The following is a 19,494-nucleotide window of genomic DNA, read 5'->3' as shown; positions in this document are numbered from 1 at the left end:
TGATAAGTTTAAACCCTACACCCTCCCAATCCTTCATTTATATCAGTCAAATGCATGATCATGACAGATTGTCATGTACAAGATTGTATATAAGTATTGGAAAAGAACAAGTGTCAAATCAAGTCTTATGTAGAAAGAGGAACAAGAGAAAGAACACACAATAACAGGATGAATAAAATGGCAGGTCAGTGTGGGCAGAGGGAATGAGAGGAAGACGACACAAGGACAAACATGAAAACACAGAAGGACAAGGACAAAAAGAGGGTACAGGGATAAAGATGAAAACAAAAGGAAAAGGCAACTCTACATTTTCACATACTGCTGTCTTCAAATACAGTAGAACCTCGATAATTCAAAATCACGCCTAATTCGAAGGAGCCCTCGTTCCCAGAAACATGAAGTACGGTTTTGCATGTTACTTAAATTGTGTAATTCAAAATACAGATAATTTGTGATTTGAAGAACAATGTCGGTCGCATTACCAAAATTCAGACTTTTAATTCAAAACTGCCTTAAAGTTTTAAAAAAGGTAGCCTTTTTAACAGCAGCCTAATTTAAATTCAAAATTTATCCACATTGTGATAGAACGTCAAGGGTTATGAATTTCATGTTGCTGGTCCGTATTGAACTGAGATTACATATAAATTATAAACATAAAAGTTTTCCACCTATTCAATGCATAGTTTTTATTTCACCCGCAATATTTCACTTTCATATACAACATTTTTAGCACCATAGCAATTCGCCTAAGTCAACCACACATCATAGTGTTAATTACATATTTGTTTCATACTGTTCTTACGGCTCATTAGAAACAGGTTTTAGGATTTTGTCAAATATTGTATATGTTTAAACATGGCCGATGATGGCCCCAAGTAGGGTTTAAACTAGTCCCATGTAATGTAAATACACGTAGTGTAAATAAAAACTATGCATTTAGTCACTGACAATTCGTGTTTTCAGAGAAACAAACCCTAAACTCTAAATGACAGGCTATTTTAGAACAGCATCTCCAGAGCAGAAGGGCAATGTTGGGAAAAGATAAGTGACCACCACCAAGCAATTTTTAACAGTCACTGGGAGGTTTAGGTAGACTTGAATACAAAGACATTCTTTGAATTTTCAAAAGGGATAGACAACTTGCAATGATCTGCTGAGGAAGAGGAGGAAGTAAAATTCTGTAGCTGTCAAGCTAAGGAAATACAGAGATGGTTAAAGCTTAACTTTGCCGGGCTGAGTGGCTCAGACGGTTGAGGCGCTGGCCTTCTGACCCCAACTTGGCAGGTTCGATCCTGGCTCAGTCCGGTGGTATTTGAAGGTGCTCAAATACGACAGCCTTGTGTCAGTAGATTTACTGGCACGTGAAAGAACTCCTGTGGGACAAAATTGCGGCACCTCGGCGTCTCCGAAAACCGTAGAAGTAGTTTGTGGGACGTAAAGCAAATAACGTTAAATTATTATTATTATTATTATTATTATTATTATTATTATTATTATTATTATTATTATTAGAGCTTAACTTCAATTAAAAACAAGTTAGACAGAAAGAAAATAAGTAGACTGGATGGTACATGAATCCAAATGAATGCAAAGAATTATAAAGAGGTGGTACAAACATAGTGTCCACAGAAATGTTCCCTCAAGTTTCCCTTACTTTCCCTGACCTACTAGGAAAAACTTTGGCCCCTGTTAGGCCCCTTTAAACAATAAGCATCATCATCAAGAAAAATTTCCCTGACTCACGAAAAGTGAGTGACAAGTTAATTCGCCGAACACCATGTATTACAAGAAACAAAAAAGGAAATTCCAGCCTCAACCATACCGATAGCAGGCCTAAATCTCTCTCCACTTCCTTTTTTCAATCTCTCCACTTCCTTTTTTTTTTCAATTATTTATGGAAAAACGATTACATTGATGGCACCAACGTAGTAGGTGGTGGTGCCATCAGCCTTCAGACTAGCAACCCATCAGAAGGACATTTGATTGCTTTCAAGTCTTGCGAAAAGAAAAATGCAAGACCGTAACAGGACACATGGCCCAAAACCTGGAAGGAAGATGATGATGATGATGATGATGATGATGATGATGATGATGGCACCTTATATATCAACAAATTGCTTAAAGGAAACATGTAGGCCTAACATATCATTGTCTGGACAAAACTTCCTATGTGATATTTTTGGAGATATACTGACCCGCAACACATACATAATGAAGAGCGAGAATATCTTTATAATATTCACACAATATTGCACCTTAGATGACAGAATCTTACCAGGCAAAGTTCTAAGCTAAAGTATTTCACATAGGAGGTTGTGTCCCGGCAGTGACAATATACCTTTATCTTATCATTTCCAAGGAATAATTCAAATATGAAAATAAAATTATTTCAAGTGGATTTAAAGCACTCTTGAGATCAAAAGCAATTAACTTTTGTTTCTAATGTAGGTGAATATAATGAATTCTAATTCTAGAAGATAGTTTTCAAATTTGAAGACAAATCAGTGAGGAAAGATAGGAATGAAAAAGAAAAGTTCACAATTATCAAAAAGATTACTTTCGTTTTCGTTTTGTTTCGTTTTATGTTTTTCTCGTACAATTTTCAACTTTTTCTCTTTTTCCTCCAAATCATTCAATTGTAATACAATTTACTTGTTCTCCATTTTCTTCTTTTCCTGTTCTGATTGACTTTCTTTTTTATTTTCCAGGCATGACTGATACCTTCTCCTTGAAGCTCGGATCGAGGTCAACGAACTTCCATTGATAGTAATATTCCTTGAATTACCAATGTGTTTCACACTATCAAAAATTATTCTCCGGGACACAAGTGTTTTTTTCTAAAAGATTTTTTACTCTTAAATGTTTATTGACAGAAAAGCCTGTCTCAACAAATGCATTAGCATGGGATAAAATGAAACTAAGTTTCATTACAGACCAGAGATCTTCATATTTCTCATCTTCACCTAAAAGATTGTAATAAAATTGATCCAAACCCAAATCATCCGTTCTTTTAGAAATGAAGTCATTAATTTTTCTGAGCTTCCTCAGTTAGCAAACAGAACTGTCGTTTGCCCTTTTCAGCACTTTTATCACTTGTGTGGCTGTGAAAGTTTTCAGGAATGACGTCAATCCTTTTCATTGTCAAACTGGATTTGAGCAATATTATTTTAGGTTCTAGGGCAGTGAGACCCCTTGCTAAAGGTGATTTTAGAGGACTCATTCACACAAGTAAATTTTTCCTTTTCAGAACATTTAACTTGTTTGAGTCTCTTGGCAGCATAACCAATATCCACTTTTTCTACTGAAAGCAGATTGGCCCTATCTTGTAAGTCTAAAATTTTAACTTTTAGGAAGTACTTGCTTCAGCTATCTTCAGCTATGTTTTTCATAAGTTCTTCAAGCAATGCAAAAATGTAAGGCACCATAAGTTTCTGACTTTTAAATCTTCTGAGAAAAGGTTCAACAACTGACAAGATACTAAAGTACTTAATTTTGCATTAAGTAGTAGATTCTTCACAGCTCCTCTTAAGTACTGAAGGTTTTTGTTGTGTTTCCCCCCCCTCAGTGTACTCTTTCACAAATTTGTCAATGTGATCATGTATTTTAAGAGCATGACCAACACAGTGTCCATTTTCCAACCATCTTATTGCAGTGAAGTTGTACGGAAATGCGGTGCTTGTTGTTGTCATGTCTGTATAGAGCAGGGCTATTTAAAAAAAAGTTGTACAGAGACCTCAAAAAATGAAAAAGTTCCAGTCAATTTTGGAGATCCCAGATTTCATGGCTCCATTTACCGTATGCAAACTGCATATGCCTATATCAAGAAGAGATTTTTCCCTCGGGGTTTAGCGCTTGCAAATGATTTTCAAATTTTTAATAAAACTGAGGTTAGCATTCGGCCCATCCACTGAGACTTGCAAAATATTTCCTAAAGGTAAGGAGAGTCCATGTATAAACCCATCTAGTAAGTGATCCATAGTTGCCCTGCCTAAAAATACACTATTCCAATACCTTGTTGCAAAACCTTACAAGTCCATTTGTCTTTGAACAAATTTGATTAATGATTCAACAAAACAAACAATGCAGTCAGAGCACTGTTTTAAGTCATTTTACAAACTTTCCTTAAAATATGGGGCTAATCCATTATTTATAACACAGGAAGGCTTAGCCCTGCCCATAGTAAATAGAGGTTTGAGCAATTTTACTGTCTGGGAATAATGTTTTGAATGCTGCAGAGGTTTCTTCAAAAGAGTCGAGAGACATCTTTCTAGTGACAACCTGGAGTGTTCATATGGCTTCAGTCGATGTAACATCTTCATTCACACTGGAAGTCTTTAAACTCGTCTGACTTGTCCCTAGCACTGCTAATTCCTTTGTAGCTTGGCTGCATATCTTCAAGTGGAGATGGAGTAGAGGTATTCTTTGCAAATAAATAAATTGTTATATGAGTAGGTCCTTTAGCAATAGAAGTGACTGCTTGTTTACCCATATTACTAAGTTTGAACGATTTACAACACACGTTAGAATATGCTGAAGTTGCATCACTTACTAACATAGTCGAACCTCGGTATCTCAAACTCCTTTACTCGAATTTTCAGTATCTCGAAGCAACTTAAATTTCCCAGCTATTCATCCTATTCTTCATGTGTATTTATTTCTCTATTACTCAAAATTCCGTTACACGAATTCCTCGATTTCTTGAAGCAAACATTTTCTCCCTTGAACCAAAAAGTACTCTGTAACTTGAATTTTGAGCAACATTAACTTGCAATATGGCATTTGAGGTATGTGAGGAACAGTTAACAAATGAAGGGTTACAGTGATGCTGGGAGCTAATATGACAGGAACCGGAAAAGTAAAACTTCTAGTGATCGGAAAATTGGCGAAGCCTCGCTGTTTCTCGGATGTGAATTAATGACCGGTCACGGACGAAGGCAACCCCCGAAGTCGCAGACGACAAAGCTCCATTTACGAATCTCGGCTGCGTTGCATTGACGAGAAGTTTTTTTTTTTGCTAGTGGCTTTACGTCACACCGACACAGACAGTTCTTATGGCGACGATGGGATAGGAAAGGGCTAGGAGTTGGAAGGAAGCGGCCGTGGCCTTAAGGTACAGCCCCAGCATTTGCCTGATGTGAAAACAGGAAACCACGGAAAACCATCTTCAGGGCTGCCGACAGTGGGATTCGAACCAAACATCTCCCGGATGCAAGCTCACAGCTGCGTGCCACTAACCGCACGGCCAACTCGCCCGGTACAAGAAGTTTCAACGTGAAGGGAGGAAAGTTTAACAGAAGAGACTAACGGACTTTTTCCAAAGGCGTTAAGGGAGATATATTTCTTGTTTCACTACTGTATGTACTGTACCTTGTCGTCTAAAAAGTTACTATAATAAGTGTTATAATTAAAGTGATGCCATAAAACAGAATTTGTATATTTTTAAGTACTGTTAAAAATAATTCAGTGCAAGCCCATAGATATATATAATTCAATTATGTGCTATACATGGTCAGAAACGGTATTCACTATATCTCGAAATTTTGATAACTCTAAATAAAATTTAGCTCCCAAGGTGATATGAGATTTCGTAGTTCCACTGTATATCCAACAAACCACTCAGTTTGGGAAACACTTTACTGTCTAGCCAAAGTTTATTAAATGTATACCGCTTATTAGCCATTGTCATGAGTTTCAAATAAGCATCCTAGAACTGAAATAACAAAGAAAAACATTAAAATGGTTGAAAGAAATTACACAAGGGTACAACTAAAACTGTACAATTGTTGTGCGCTTCTTGTGAAAAAATACCTGAAAAAGAAATGCTACAATAGCCTGGGTTACAGCAGACTAGGCCCTAAAAATACCCCCTGAAATCCATCATTGGGGAAGATTTCCCTGACTTTCCAGCTTTTTTGTCTATTTCCCCGACTTTCCCTGACCAAAATTTTTTCCCCTGATTTTCCAGCATGTGGACACTATGTAACAAAGCACATACAAAAAACTATTTTATTGGCCAATATTTAAAAAAAAATGCCCTTGGACACACCCAGCACTACAAGGCATACACTAAACATAAATAAATAAATAAATAAATAAAAACTGTTACATTGGTAGAATATTGTAGATTATGAAGATTATGAATGGACGTAATCATCCAAACTGTAATGTAAATAGAAAGGCAATATGGATTGATTACTAAGGTAAGTAAATGTTTACTGTTTGAAAAAGAAGTGAGAGAGTTCCATCTCATAACAATCTGCAGAGATGGAAGGTTTAAGGATAAAATGTACACTGGTTGGTTTGTTAGGGGACAGAAACTAAAGCAAAGGACCATAGCAAACAGTTTTACATGAAATCCGAACCACAGAGATGTGAGAGTTCATTTCAAAAATCCCACATGCACTGACTGGGATCTGAAGGGAGATTTGGGCTACACAGCTGATGCTATGCTGTAAACAGTACTCCAGTCTAGAAGCCTCCATAAATTAACGGATCATCACCTGTGACTAAACATGGGTCCACCACTACACTCCTGAATTCAAACAAGCCAGTAATGAGTGGCAGAGAATGTGCGTTCATACAACGGCGGATCAAATATAAATGGGATTTTATTTTTTATTTTAATTCATTTATTGAAAAACACAAGGCAATTGCAATTTATTTTTCCACATAGTTTCCTGCTTTGGAAATACTATGTGTCCCAGCGTATGGGCAGCTTTTTAATGCCCTTATCATAAAAAGAACAGGGCCGTGTCACCTGGCAGTTATGCACAAAGTCTTCCACACTCATCTTCAAATCGTTGCCCTCCTAGAGCTTCTTTAAGCTATCCAAAAAAATTGAAATCATACGGCGATAAGTCTGGGCTGTAAGTGCAAGTGGGCTGCAAGTGTAGTCCAGTGCATTTCCAGTAGCTTGGAGACCATTAGAGCTGCAGTATGGGGCTGCACATTGTTGTCGAGGAGGGTGACCTGTCAAATCTGTTGGTCTCGTCTTTTGCGGCGATATGCAACCCTTGCCTTGTTCAACAGCTCGCAGTAGTAAGCAGCATTCGTTGTGTCACTCGCGCAAAAAAAAAATCAATCAGCAAAATGCCTCGCTGATCAAAAAAACGGTTGCAAGAACCTTGCCAGGTGACAGTCGAGTCTTGGCTTCCACTGGTGCTGCCTCCCGTTTTCTCTGCCACTCCTTACTGGCTTGTTTGAATTCTATGCTTAAAGTAAATACAAAATTTTAATATTCCACCTTCTCAATACTAAGAAATCATTTGATGTTTTTACAAAAACATTACAATGACGTTAAAAGGTACTAGTTTCGGTCCACTGTGGACCATCATCAGCCTAGCCAAATTACAACAGTAAAAGACATAGTGATAAAAATAGTATGGAGAAATGAGAGAGGATCTAGAAGGATGGGATGGTGGTGGAATGACAGATAAAAGTGAAAAAAACGTATTTGCGAATAATCATAAAAGTAACAGAAGTGTTCACAATGACAAGTAAAATCTTGTGAAGTCACGTAAAAACTCTTGATGAGATAGTCTTTGGTTGGCAGTTGCTCCTCTGTTGCATGATTGACATATATAATTACGTATATGTTTCTAGAAAGTTGTAGATGTAAGGTCCACTTTTGCGTAGAGGGAAGAATTGTCCGATGAGACTAGCACCAGATTAAAATTGACAAAGTTGAACCTGTTCTATGGTGGAATTAAAGGCTTTCTGTGTTGAACAGAAGTAGTCTCAGTTCAATCGGGACCCCAATGAATCTGGGGAAAGAAGATAGTATTAACGCGGGTAATCGGATAGAGAACAAGCGAGGCACCAGAAAATATAAACGATGACTCACCTTGCGCTGCGTGGAACAAACTTGCTGGATTGAATGCAACTTACGGAGTGAGCGTGGCGCGGAGTAGATCAGCAGGAAAGGGGTAGGTGAATACGGAGGGGAGAAATGACGTAAGTGGTGGAGGGTGGGAGGGATGGGAAAGGTTCAAGGCGGGGTGAACGGGAGAGGAAGTGAAGGTGTTTGTACTGTCGGGGGACCCTTAACTGACTTAAAGAAAGAATTTTGAACGACCGATTTGTTTTTTCTGTAATAAGTAATGAAAAGGTCAATTTGAATTCAGGAGTGTAGTGGTGGACCCGTTTCATCAGAGGTGATGATCTGACCCAAAAACGCATCACCTTCCACAAACCTTGCTGACAGCCTCTGACAGACCTCCAAACGTCTCAACTTCAGATTTTTGGTCAAAAGGTGAGGAACTCGTCTGGAACACACTTTACGGAACTGTAGGTCGTTTGTGATGATTGCTTGACAGCTCCCATAACCTATTCCGACTTGGTCTGCAATTTCTGATACTCTCGCCCGTCGATCATCGTCAATGTCTTTAACCGCACAAATGTTTTCGTCTGTAATGCTGGTCCAAGGATGGTGATCGTGTTGCTCATTTTCCACATTCTCTTCCGTCCTTCAACTTTTTATGCCAGGCAAACAGACGCGTGTCCTTGACAATGTTTCATCACCAAACTGTGCAGTCAATCTCTGGCAAATTTCCACCGCTGTAACTCCTTCACGAGCAAGAAAGTTTGAGTTGCGCAATGGAGGTGTGCACCTGTTGCTCTGACATTGTGAGTGTTACTGATGAAACGGCAGGAAATATCTAACAGCATACACTCCCCATTCCTAATGGTCCCACCTAAGCATAGCAGAAGCCCGGGGCCAGTCCTACCAACTGTTGATGTTCAGGAACAAAAATCCTGTTTATATCTGATCGACCTTCGGCACTCTAATCAGGCCATCGTTAGAATACTGTTGCGAGGTGTGGCTGCCTCCTCAGCAGTATTTAATACAAAACTTGGAAAGAGTCCAAATAAGGTTCATGAAATGGATCAGCTACAAGGGTTTGGGTATTTCTCTCTCTTCGTCCGATTACAAGTCTTTTTGTGAGACTATGAGCAGGAGGACATTGCACTCACGCCGCAGATGTGCCAATGCCTTCTTTCTTTACAAGTGTCTGACGAACAGAGTGGATTGCTCAACATTACTGGAGCTGATTCCATTACATGTTCCTCGTCGCAATACTAGGCAAAGGTATATTTTTCATCTGCCTAAAGTGAGAACTGTGGCTCGGGCTAACTCATGGCTTGTGAGGGCACTAACATCACTGAATGAGGTGGGTGAATCAGTGGACCTTTTTCACTCACCCCTGTCTAAAATCAGATATGCCCTAATGACCTCATGAATGTAAGTCCCTATATGTAAGATATGTAAATATGTAAATGTTACTAGATGTAGTTTAATAATGTCAATTATTTAAGGAGATTGAGTTTTATTTATTTATTTTATTTATTTAAGGTTTTGTAAATATGCATATAAAATGGTCTCTAGATTTAGTTTGAATTTGGTTTTTATTTTAGGAAATTAGTGTTATTTACCTAAGGTGTATTTGCTGTATATTATCTTTTATTGAATGATCTTTAATTGGGGAAATAACCTGTTGATGATAAATAAATCTATTCTATTCTATTTACAAATAGTACTTCCAAGGCATCATTTGCTATTTTCTTGAAACCGTACCTTTTTAAAAATTTCTAATCACAATCTCCAAGGCCTTCTTCTGCTTCTTTTATCCACCATCTTGCATTTCAGCCATTCAGTGTTTCTTTTTTATCAAAGCATTTGGTTAAACAAATGTATTTGAAAGACAATGAAAATATACAGGTGTTGGTACTGCCATATTTACATCGTTCTTCCCTTGGTCTTGACTTCCTCTCACGAACATTTTCAACTGTAAGTTTCCATTTACAATATCCTTAGAAACAAACCTATTTTATAAGACAATGAACATCATTACGACCACTAGCAATTACACTAAAGAGCAACTGAATCAGAGATACCTAGCTAAGAGCATGTAGCACCAACTTATGCCTTAATGATGGTGGCAAAACTGTACGGCATGGGCTCACCAGACACTGGAAGCTTTGGGAAGCCATACCGATTCATTTTCGCTGGACAGCCTCCCATAATCCTCAAAGATTGGCCAGAGAAGGCATCCCAGATGGACTCGAATTTGATCGAGATCGAAGCTCCTTGGGGGCCCAGTAAGAGTTAACCCTTACCCCTCGAATTAAAGTTCTCTGTGTTGTCTCTACTACTTGTATTATAAATGTGAATTTTTATCTTATATGACCTGTATTCATCTTTCACGATTTTGGAGGTAGCATTTGTTTTAAATGATAAATTTAGGCTATACACATTTTAAGCAAGCAAGCAAATAAAAGCAATATGTGCAATTTAAGACAAATTATTTTGCATTATCATTATTATTATTACTATCGTTATCGCATACCGACTGGTTTCGTTAATTATTTCAATGAACAAATTATTGGTAAAAAGCAATTAAAAAAACTCTATTCAGTCTCTGGTTTCATACCTCACGGTAGTTTGTAGGCTAAACGGCGATTTCCTGAAATCGAGATCAGTTGATTAATAATTGTGCCAGTTGTCAGCATCAGGCACATGTTGGGTTACGGTACACAAGCCGAACATCGCCAGTTCACTTTTAGGGTACAAGGAAGGTGAAGAGGTGCGAAAATACTGTGGTTTTGTGTGTTACCCAACATATACAACATTGAACAGTAAACTATATATGACTATAAGAGCACATGGTGACCATGTTTGTTTACTATCGCTCGACCTTTCGTGTGCGTGAGTGGACAGCTGACGGCTACACTGCCCTGTAAATAATAGACTATTGACCGACTTTCAAATAATATCTGGATTCTACAAAGTTCCACGCTGAACCAAAAGATGGCAGTACAGTATAGCATCGTTTATTTTGTCGGCTAAGAAACGGCAGACGAGCAGTGGGCGATAAAATGTCATGTCGGGTCTCATCCGACATACGACCAGAACGGGAATATCGTAATGTCGGGTCTCACCCGACAGACGAGTGGTAAAGGTTAAGCATCCTCACATCTGTAGAGTGCTCACTGAACCAATCAGCCACAAATCAGGAGCAAAGGGCTGCAGTATTTTCTTGTAGATACAGGTTGCTTGTAGGATATTGGAAGAGAACATGATCTACCAGCAGATTCCTGCAAAGTTTTGGTGTCAGAAGCACCATGGGTCTCATTTTACTCCATGTGAACAGTCCCCATATGAGGATATCACCACCATCAGCCTGAACTGCACCCTTCTGACAAGAGGGATCCATTGCCTTATGTGGTTGACAAAACTCGAACCCAGCTATTGGTGTGTACCAGATGGTAAATATATGCTCTATGCTTCAAGGCGGTAATCCTTCGCCGATGTCCGTTGTCGTGCCTTGTGATGTGTGTCAGGCAGATGTACAGTCACAGGACACATGCTTCTGTACACCAAGGCAAGGAGATGATTTTTTTATGGTATGGCTCATCAAATGTAGTCGTCCAGCATTAAACTGACGGGTGATCAACCGCACTGTGAACCATTTATCTGCCCTTTATGTTCCGCACTAGCCAACGTGAACCCGCCATCAACAAGTTGTACACCACAACAGTTGACCATGGCAGCCGTGGTTTTGACTGAATCCACAGACTCAAGAGTACACTCTTGATGCAGTGGCCCTTAAAAAGCCCAATGCCTGCACTACTTTAGAGATGGAGTGGCCCATGAATCTGGTGCTGACAACTGGACACAATCTTCTTTTCTTCTTCTTCTTTTCTAGCCTATTTCAATCCACTGCTGGATATAGGCCTCTTCCATATGCCTCCATCGTCTTCGGTATTGAGCCACTTGGAACCAGCGTGTTCCAGCCAACAGCTTTATGTCATCGAGCCATCTCTTCTGGGGTCTTCCAATGCCTCTCTTGTGTTCCCATGGTCTCCAGGGAACAATCCTAGAGGTCCACCTGTTGTAGTCTTGTCGAGCTACGTGTCCTACCCATTGCCTTTAGTGTTGCTACTCTCTCTAGGATGTCTGTTACATTAGTCCTCCTCCTGATGTCCTCTGAACCGATCTTATTCCTAAGGCTAATCCCTAGCATCTGTCGCTCCATGGCTCGTTGTGTTCGCTGAAGCTTGCGAGTCATCATTTCCAGACCGTAAGTAGTAACTGGCAGAACGCACGTATTACAAACCTTGGTCTTCAGGTTAATTGGAACATCCCTGTTGGTGAGGATGAATCTTAGTTTTTGGAATGCTGTCCAACTCTTACCAATTCTGCAAGGAATTTCTGCACGTTGGTTGTCTTTTCCAAGTTTTATCTTGTGTCCAAGATAGATGTACTCATCGACAGCTTCTATATATTAGTTTCCCATTTTAAGTGGTCGAATGTCTGGGCTTAGTATTTTTGTTTTATTAATGTTCATTTCCAAACCAATCTTAGCAGAGGCAGTTTTTAATTCTTGGATCATGATTTTTAGCTCATCTAGATTTTCACTTATGAGCACAATGTCATCGGCAAAATGCAGGTGGTTCAAATATAACCCGTTGATTTTTATTCCTTTATTATCCCAATGAAGGGTTTTGAATACATCTTCCAAGACAAGGGTAAACAGCTGTGGAGAGATTGTGCCACCTTGTCGAACTCCTTTGCCAACTGGGATTTTATTAGTGATGAGGTCTTTGTCCACTCTGACTACCATTGTTGCTTGATCATAAATGTTTTCCAGGAGCTTTATATACCTTGAGTTTATCATGGCATTTTGAAGTGCCTTCATAATTGCCCAAATCTCCACTGAGTCAGAAGCTTGTTTATAATCAATGAAGGCCAGATGAATCTTGATGTTGTACTCAGTGGTTTTCTCAAGAAGACGACGAATAATCTGGATGTGTTCAACAGTTGAGAAACCTTTACGAAATCCTGCTTGCTCAGCAGGTTGATAAAAATCCAGTTCGCTTGTGAAGCGGTTGTTTACAATTTTAGTCAGGAGTTTGTAGAGGTGTGATAAAATCACAGGACGGTAATTCTCTAAATTTTCCTTATCTTTCTTGAAGAGAAGTATCACTTTAGCATTTTTCCAATTTTCTGGTATTCTTCCAGAGTTAATGCACTTGTTGATGAGTATTCTCATGGCTTCTAGCAGATCTATTCCACCTAATTTCAGCATTTCATTCGTTATATTATCCTCCCCAGGGGATTGTTTATTCCTTACTTGTTTAAGTGCATTTTCAATCTCAGCAGTGGTTACTTCTGGTGTTACTTCATGTGTATAATTCTGGGCTAGTTGTTCATCACTGGGTGGTTTATTAATGATTGATGTATACAGCTTGTAGTAGAAATCACTAATAACTTCAGTAATGTTTTGCCTATCTGTGACTGTTTCTCCATTTTGGTTCTTAAGTTTTGTAATTTTTTTTTTTTTTTTGCTAGGGGCTTTACGTCGCACCGACACAGATAGGGCTTATGGCGACGATGGGATAGGAAAGGCCTAGGAGTTGGAAGGAAGCGGCCGTGGCCTTAATTAAGGTACAGCCCCAGCATATGCCTGGTGTGAAAATGGGAAACCACGGAAAACCATCTTCAGGGCTGCCGATAGTGGGATTCGAACCTACTATCTCCCGGATGCAAGCTCACAGCCGCGCGCCTCTACGCGCTCGGCCAACTCGCCCGGTTATGTAATTTTTGGTCTTCCTGTAGACATGTTGTTTTCTAAATCTTCATGTTTTTATTTTCTTCAATTGTCTGCAAGATCATGTTGTTATTAAATTTCCTTAGATCTTTTCTTATTTCCTTGCGGATGGTCTTGTTAAGATTTTTGTATTCTGCTGTATCCCTGTCCATTGTCTTAGTGTCCTTAATGTGCAGCATGGTATAAAGTGAAAGTCGGCTCCTCTTACTAGTTTTCTTCAATGGGATCTCCTTTGCTGCATTTTGAATACCGACTGTAATTTTCTCATTAAATTCGTTCACGTCCAAGTATTTCATATCTTCTGTTGGGTTAAGTTTTCTAGTAAGAGCTTGTTGAAATGATGAATGATGTTTTTCTAAGTCCTCTACTCTTGGAAAAGTGTACCTCCTTGTCATTTTGGACCGTTCAAGTTTGAGGTCAAATGTGAAAGTTGCTCGAACAAGCCTATGGTCGCTTCCTGTATCAAATCTGTTGAGAACAGTAACATCTGTACAATATTTCTTCTTGTTGGTCAGGATAACATCTATCTTATTCTTGGTTTGTCCATCAGGGCTCTTCCATGTCCATTTTCATTTGATGGGCTTTTTAAAGAAAGTATTCATGCAATAGAGATTTTCGGCTGTGAGATATTCTAGCAATCTTTCGTTTCGATCGCCTAGTCCATATGCACCAATGTTCTCTGGGTCTCAGATTTCCTTTTGACCCACTTTCTGCATTCAAGTCTCCAATGATGATACACAGTTGTGTCTTTTCTGAATTTTTCGCTTTGGTGATATCTTCATACAGCTGTTCCATTTCCCGACCAATTTATAATTTTATACAGATACAGACAATGTTTTAGCAAGTTTCTTAATTTTTTTTCAATGACATCCTGAGATTAGAAGATGACGTTTGTATTTTACAGGATGATATATTTTAAAATCATTTAACCAAGAAAAGTTCAACAGTTATTATAAATGTTTATAATTATTTTAATGAGCCAAGCATAAATTATTAATTTTATGATGTAGCAAGTCCGAGAGAATGATGATTATTACGCCAACGAAGAGGAGAACATTCTAAGTTCTCGAAACATGTTGGGCCACTAATAACATACAGTAATAAAGACTTAATAGTATTGACAAGGTGGAACCACATATTTAAAGGTGTATAAATAAATGAAAGTGTGATTAATTACAGTACAAGTCACAGGAAATGCACATAATATGCAATTTTGAACTCAACAGTTTCAATTCTGAAAATTTTACAGTCATGCATCAACTGCAACCAGAACAGGAGTGAATGAAACCAACGAAGTAACAGGCTACAAATACCACCAAACAACAGCCTATTAAATGCAGAAAGACTGCTGTGTTTTCATAGCAAGACGAAAAAAGCAGGAATTACTGTATTTTCTTGCATAATTAATGCCCTTGCATAATTTATGCATCCCAATATTTTTGGGTCCAAAGTGGAGAAAAAGAAATGTTCGCGTATTTGACGCACCCACTTCTTTGAAAATCCACCACGCAGCTCTGGATGCGTTTCGAAATAAAGATGTCAACTACCTCAAGTAACAACCTTCCTATTGCGAAGGTGGGCATTCCAAATACAGGGCAACATGCTGTTATTAGCTGTTAGGAAATCCCACTGCAATAGTTCAGTGAGAGAATCAGCCCAGAAGTGACCAGTGACGCTCTATTCCAGTCTGGTACAAACATATTTTACGAGTGTTTCAGGTAAGGGACATTCTGTGATCTCAAAATTGTTTGTTAGTCCACAGTGAGCAAGTATTCGAGTAACGCAAAGATGCCAACTTTCAAGAAAAGGCCATTCGTAATGCAGCTGTTAGGGCATGGTGGGGGGGGTAGAATTATTTTTTTCCCCCAGTGATCTAACTAACTTACATATCATTGAAAAATCAAACAACAACATACAATTCAACAGATGTAACATATTCAAAGACTGGCATACAAACAGTGAATGATTCTTACCTGCTAAAGTAACAGGTGATCTGCAGAACATATCTGACTGGAGGATGAAGGATCATTTCTTTTGTTGAGTGCTGTAGTTGCTCCCTTAGCAGTTTGTAGTTCCTGTTTGGTAAACGTACACTGGTGATAAGATTTTCCGTTTGATATCATGTGCATCCTCTGCACTAACAGAGCACTTAACACTTCGGAGTTCAAATTAGCACGAAATTCAGTCTTCTTCTTCCTCATCACGCACATCTGAAAAATCGTGGCTACACACACTGCAAAACACGTGTGAATGAGATACTGAGGAACACAGTAAACAGGGCCATTCTATCGAGTATTCCTCCCTAAATTGTTGAACTATTTTTGGTTTATTACTAGCGTCACTAGTCATGGTAACATCACACATATTTTCCTGCACAAGAAATCGCTTTATTATTTCAAACCTTTCGCATTTCATAACACACAATAAGCATGTATCACAGAATAGCAATAAATACTTCAACAGTCACGCACACGGTATTCACAACGAAACAGAGTTTGTCACCACTTTACCACCAAAACAAAGACAAAAGAATTCGCATACTTGCATGGAAGTCTGATCACGTGACGAACAAAGACAACAACTCCGCAAGATATACCACTTCACAGGTGCCTATTTTTTGGCACTGGAAGCACACACTATGTTAGGCGCATGAAAACTCGAAATATTCTTAAACGAGGTACAGGAAAGGGGTATATATGATTACTGAGAAATCCGAAAATAATATTCTGATAATTCAAGCTGTAATGGCGTTCCTTGTGTATCCTTTTGATCACTTCATACACTTAAGAGTTAAAATTCAACAAAAAATCGTAATTTGTGGTGTGTGATTCGTAAAGACGTAATTATGATGGACAATTCGTAATTATTACGATTGAATCGTAATAGTCGGCATCTCTGGTAATACTGCATCACATAAACTCGCGGTGATCTGTTACGCAAAAAACATATGGGATTAGGGCAGCGGGCCGCAAGTGTTCAGTTTTCGAATGCAACGTGTGCTATCGCGGCAATAGAGAAGTGCACTTCAAGCGACCAACAAGTCTCAAAAAGCATTTCTCGGATAAAAAGCGGCAAGTTTCCTCAAGTAGAGGAGGATCTGCTTAAATATACTATTTCGTTACGCATCGCTGGATAAGCCATTTCTCGCGAAATGCTGTACTTTAGAGAACAAGAAATAGCCGCTGCACATGGAATCAGTGTCTCAGATTTGAATGTTAGCCACGGCTAGATGATTAATTTTATGGAAGAGAAATGGACCTTCTTTTTCGACGAAGAACAACATTATGCCAAAAAATTACGAATGATTTCAACCAAAAAGTAATTGATTTTCATCGCTTTGTGATTGAGAAGCGTAAAGTGAAGGAATATAGGAACCGCATGTCAAACACCAATCAATTTCCATATGCCACAAATTCAAACAATCGATAAGAGAGGGACAACGAGTGTTATCGTACGCGCTAACGGAAGCAAAAAATGATGATATACTGCACTGCTTGCTGTAACAGCTGATGGCAGAAAGCTTGCACCTTACGTTGTTCAAAAACGAAAAACAATGCCCAAGGTAAAATTTCCACGCAGGATCCATGTTCGTATCGTACAAAAAGGGTGGATGGACACATCACATGTACAAGACTGGATACAAACAGTTTGGGGAAATCTAACAGCGTCCCTTCTTCGATGCCCGGCCCTTCTCATGTTTGACAGTTTTCTTTTTTTTTTTTTTTTGGCGGTATGTCATTGTTATGAGTTATGACATTACATGAAACGTACTTTTATTAGTTCATGTTTATTTCACTTCAGGTCGTTTTGTCAGCTCATAATGGGAAGAATATTTTCCAGTGTCTGTACTTCATCCCACGTGTCAAACTGCCTGATGTAGGCGTACCCTATTTGACTTTCCAGAAAAAGTCCCAAGCCGGAATTTTATGCCACATGACTATAACCACAAATGAGTTGAACCATTTGTGTTTATATTATATGGATGAAAACCATAACGGTATAAGTGACATTTTTAAAAAAATTAGTTAAGTGCAGGATGTAAATCCGGGAGGCTGTATCTTTTCACCAACAAAGAGATACAAGTGATAGCAGTAATATTCTGTGCTCTCGTGATGGGTGGTATAACTACAAATATCATGCTTTGTGTGAGTATTAAGATGTTTAAATGCCTTTTTCTCTGAATAACCAAAATGCTACTTACACCGTTATGGTTTTCATCCATTCATATTTGATGTATCTTTTAAATGTAAAAGAATTGTAAATTTTTAAAAATTCTGAATTCCTTGAATAATTTACGTAAATGAAGTTTTCGCCTGTATTTTTCGTCAAAGAAGTGTGTTAATTACGCGGGAAAATACACTTAAAAAATTTACACTTTTACAGTTGTTATAAATACTGTTGCAGTTCTTACCTGTCCAAAGAGGTTTTGGTTTCATTATTGCTGGCTGAGGCATTTTACCATCCCAAATGGGGAGAAACATTAGAATGTTCATCATTTGTTCCTGAAACAATAAAATATTTGTAACAAAGGAAAAAATGCATGTAAATTATTCCTGAGAACTGTAAAATATTAATAACCATCATTCTGAATAACAAACAAGTAAACATAAGGACAGAACTTGCCTTCTCCAGAAATACATCCCGTTTTGTCATTTTTCTGACAGCAGTTAATGTGTCCTGCACAATACCCATAACTGGCTTATTAGCCTGAGGAGTAATAATCTGTCGAGGTGTCACATGAATATTTTCTACCTCCGCTCGAGTCTCCATGGATTGAGGTACGTGCAGATTCATTTCATCACCATCGAAATCAGCATTGTATGGAGATGTACAACTACAAGAAAAAACAAAACATCTTTACTTCATGATAAAAACAAAAATATGGAAAACAAAAAGAAAGAGAAAGGAAGGGCACAATAATCCAATTTATATATTTTTATTTTTTGCTATTTTGCTTCATGTCGCGCCGACACAGATAGGTCTTATGGCGACGATGGGATTGGAAAGGCCTAGGAGTGGGAAGGAAGCGGCCATGGCCTTAATTAAGGTACAGCCCCAGCGTTTGCCTGGTGTGAAAATGGGAAACCACGGAAAACCATCTTCAGGGCTGCCGACAGTGGGGCTCGAACCCACTATCTCCCAATTACTGGATACCGGCCGCACTTAAGCGACTGAAGCTATCGAGCTCAGTAATAATCCAATTACAAATACAGGGTCTCTCATATACAGTCAGACCGAACGAAGGGTGTTCGTACTCTGCGCTACTGCAGCTGCCTCTGCTGAACTCACGTCGTGCACAGCAGCCCTGCTTTAAGCATGTATAAAATCTTAAGGTGGGTACTCACTAGGAGGTTGCAACATGCAACGCAACGGTTGCTGCAACCATATTTTTCTAATGAGTACGTCTTGAGCTTCGTTGCTGCAACCGTTCGTAGTGAGGCGCACTGTGATCCATCTGGTTGTCGGTATTCCAGCGAACACAAAGCGGCGTGCAGTGTGTTCGTTGACGTGTTCCAGGCACATTTCGTAGTCAGGACGCGCAGAGGTCATGGAGTGGACTGAGGAATTCTGTCTAAATTTCATAGAAATAAATCGCAATTCTACATTATTATGGGACCCTTCAGTGAAGTGCCAAGTGATTTCAATATCAATGACATCTCATACAAAAAAGATATGTTTAATGAAATTAAATAAAATTAAATGAACCTTACCTCTGTGTGATCTTTTAATTCACTGATGATTGCTCGACACACTTGTGGTACAAATTTACTTATGAATACCGGGCGAGTTGGCCGTGTGGTTAGGGGCGCGCACCTGTGTATTTGGATCCGAGAGACAGTGGGTTCGAACCCCACTGTCGGCAGCACTGAAGATGTTTTTCTGT

The 19,494-nt window shown here is 38.8% G+C and overlaps 1 protein-coding gene across 1 annotated transcript in view; it reads right to left on the bottom strand.

Moving 5' to 3' along the window:
• Nucleotides 1-19,494, bottom strand: part of Polr2A (RNA polymerase II subunit RpII215) — a 364,959-nt gene that overhangs the window by 236,563 nt on the left and 108,902 nt on the right. The window contains exons 9-10 of the mRNA XM_067137935.2: nt 18,234-18,444; nt 18,022-18,112 (exon numbers count right to left, since the gene is read on the bottom strand). Of these exons, the coding sequence (XP_066994036.1) occupies nt 18,022-18,112; nt 18,234-18,444 (302 nt within the window). The remainder of the gene's footprint in view (nt 1-18,021; nt 18,113-18,233; nt 18,445-19,494) is intronic.

The sequence above is a fragment of the Anabrus simplex genome, chromosome 1 (genome assembly GCF_040414725.1).
Source record: "Anabrus simplex isolate iqAnaSimp1 chromosome 1, ASM4041472v1, whole genome shotgun sequence".
Taxonomy (NCBI): Eukaryota; Metazoa; Arthropoda; class Insecta; order Orthoptera; family Tettigoniidae; genus Anabrus; species Anabrus simplex.
This window is presented reverse-complemented; position numbering and strand designations above follow the sequence as displayed.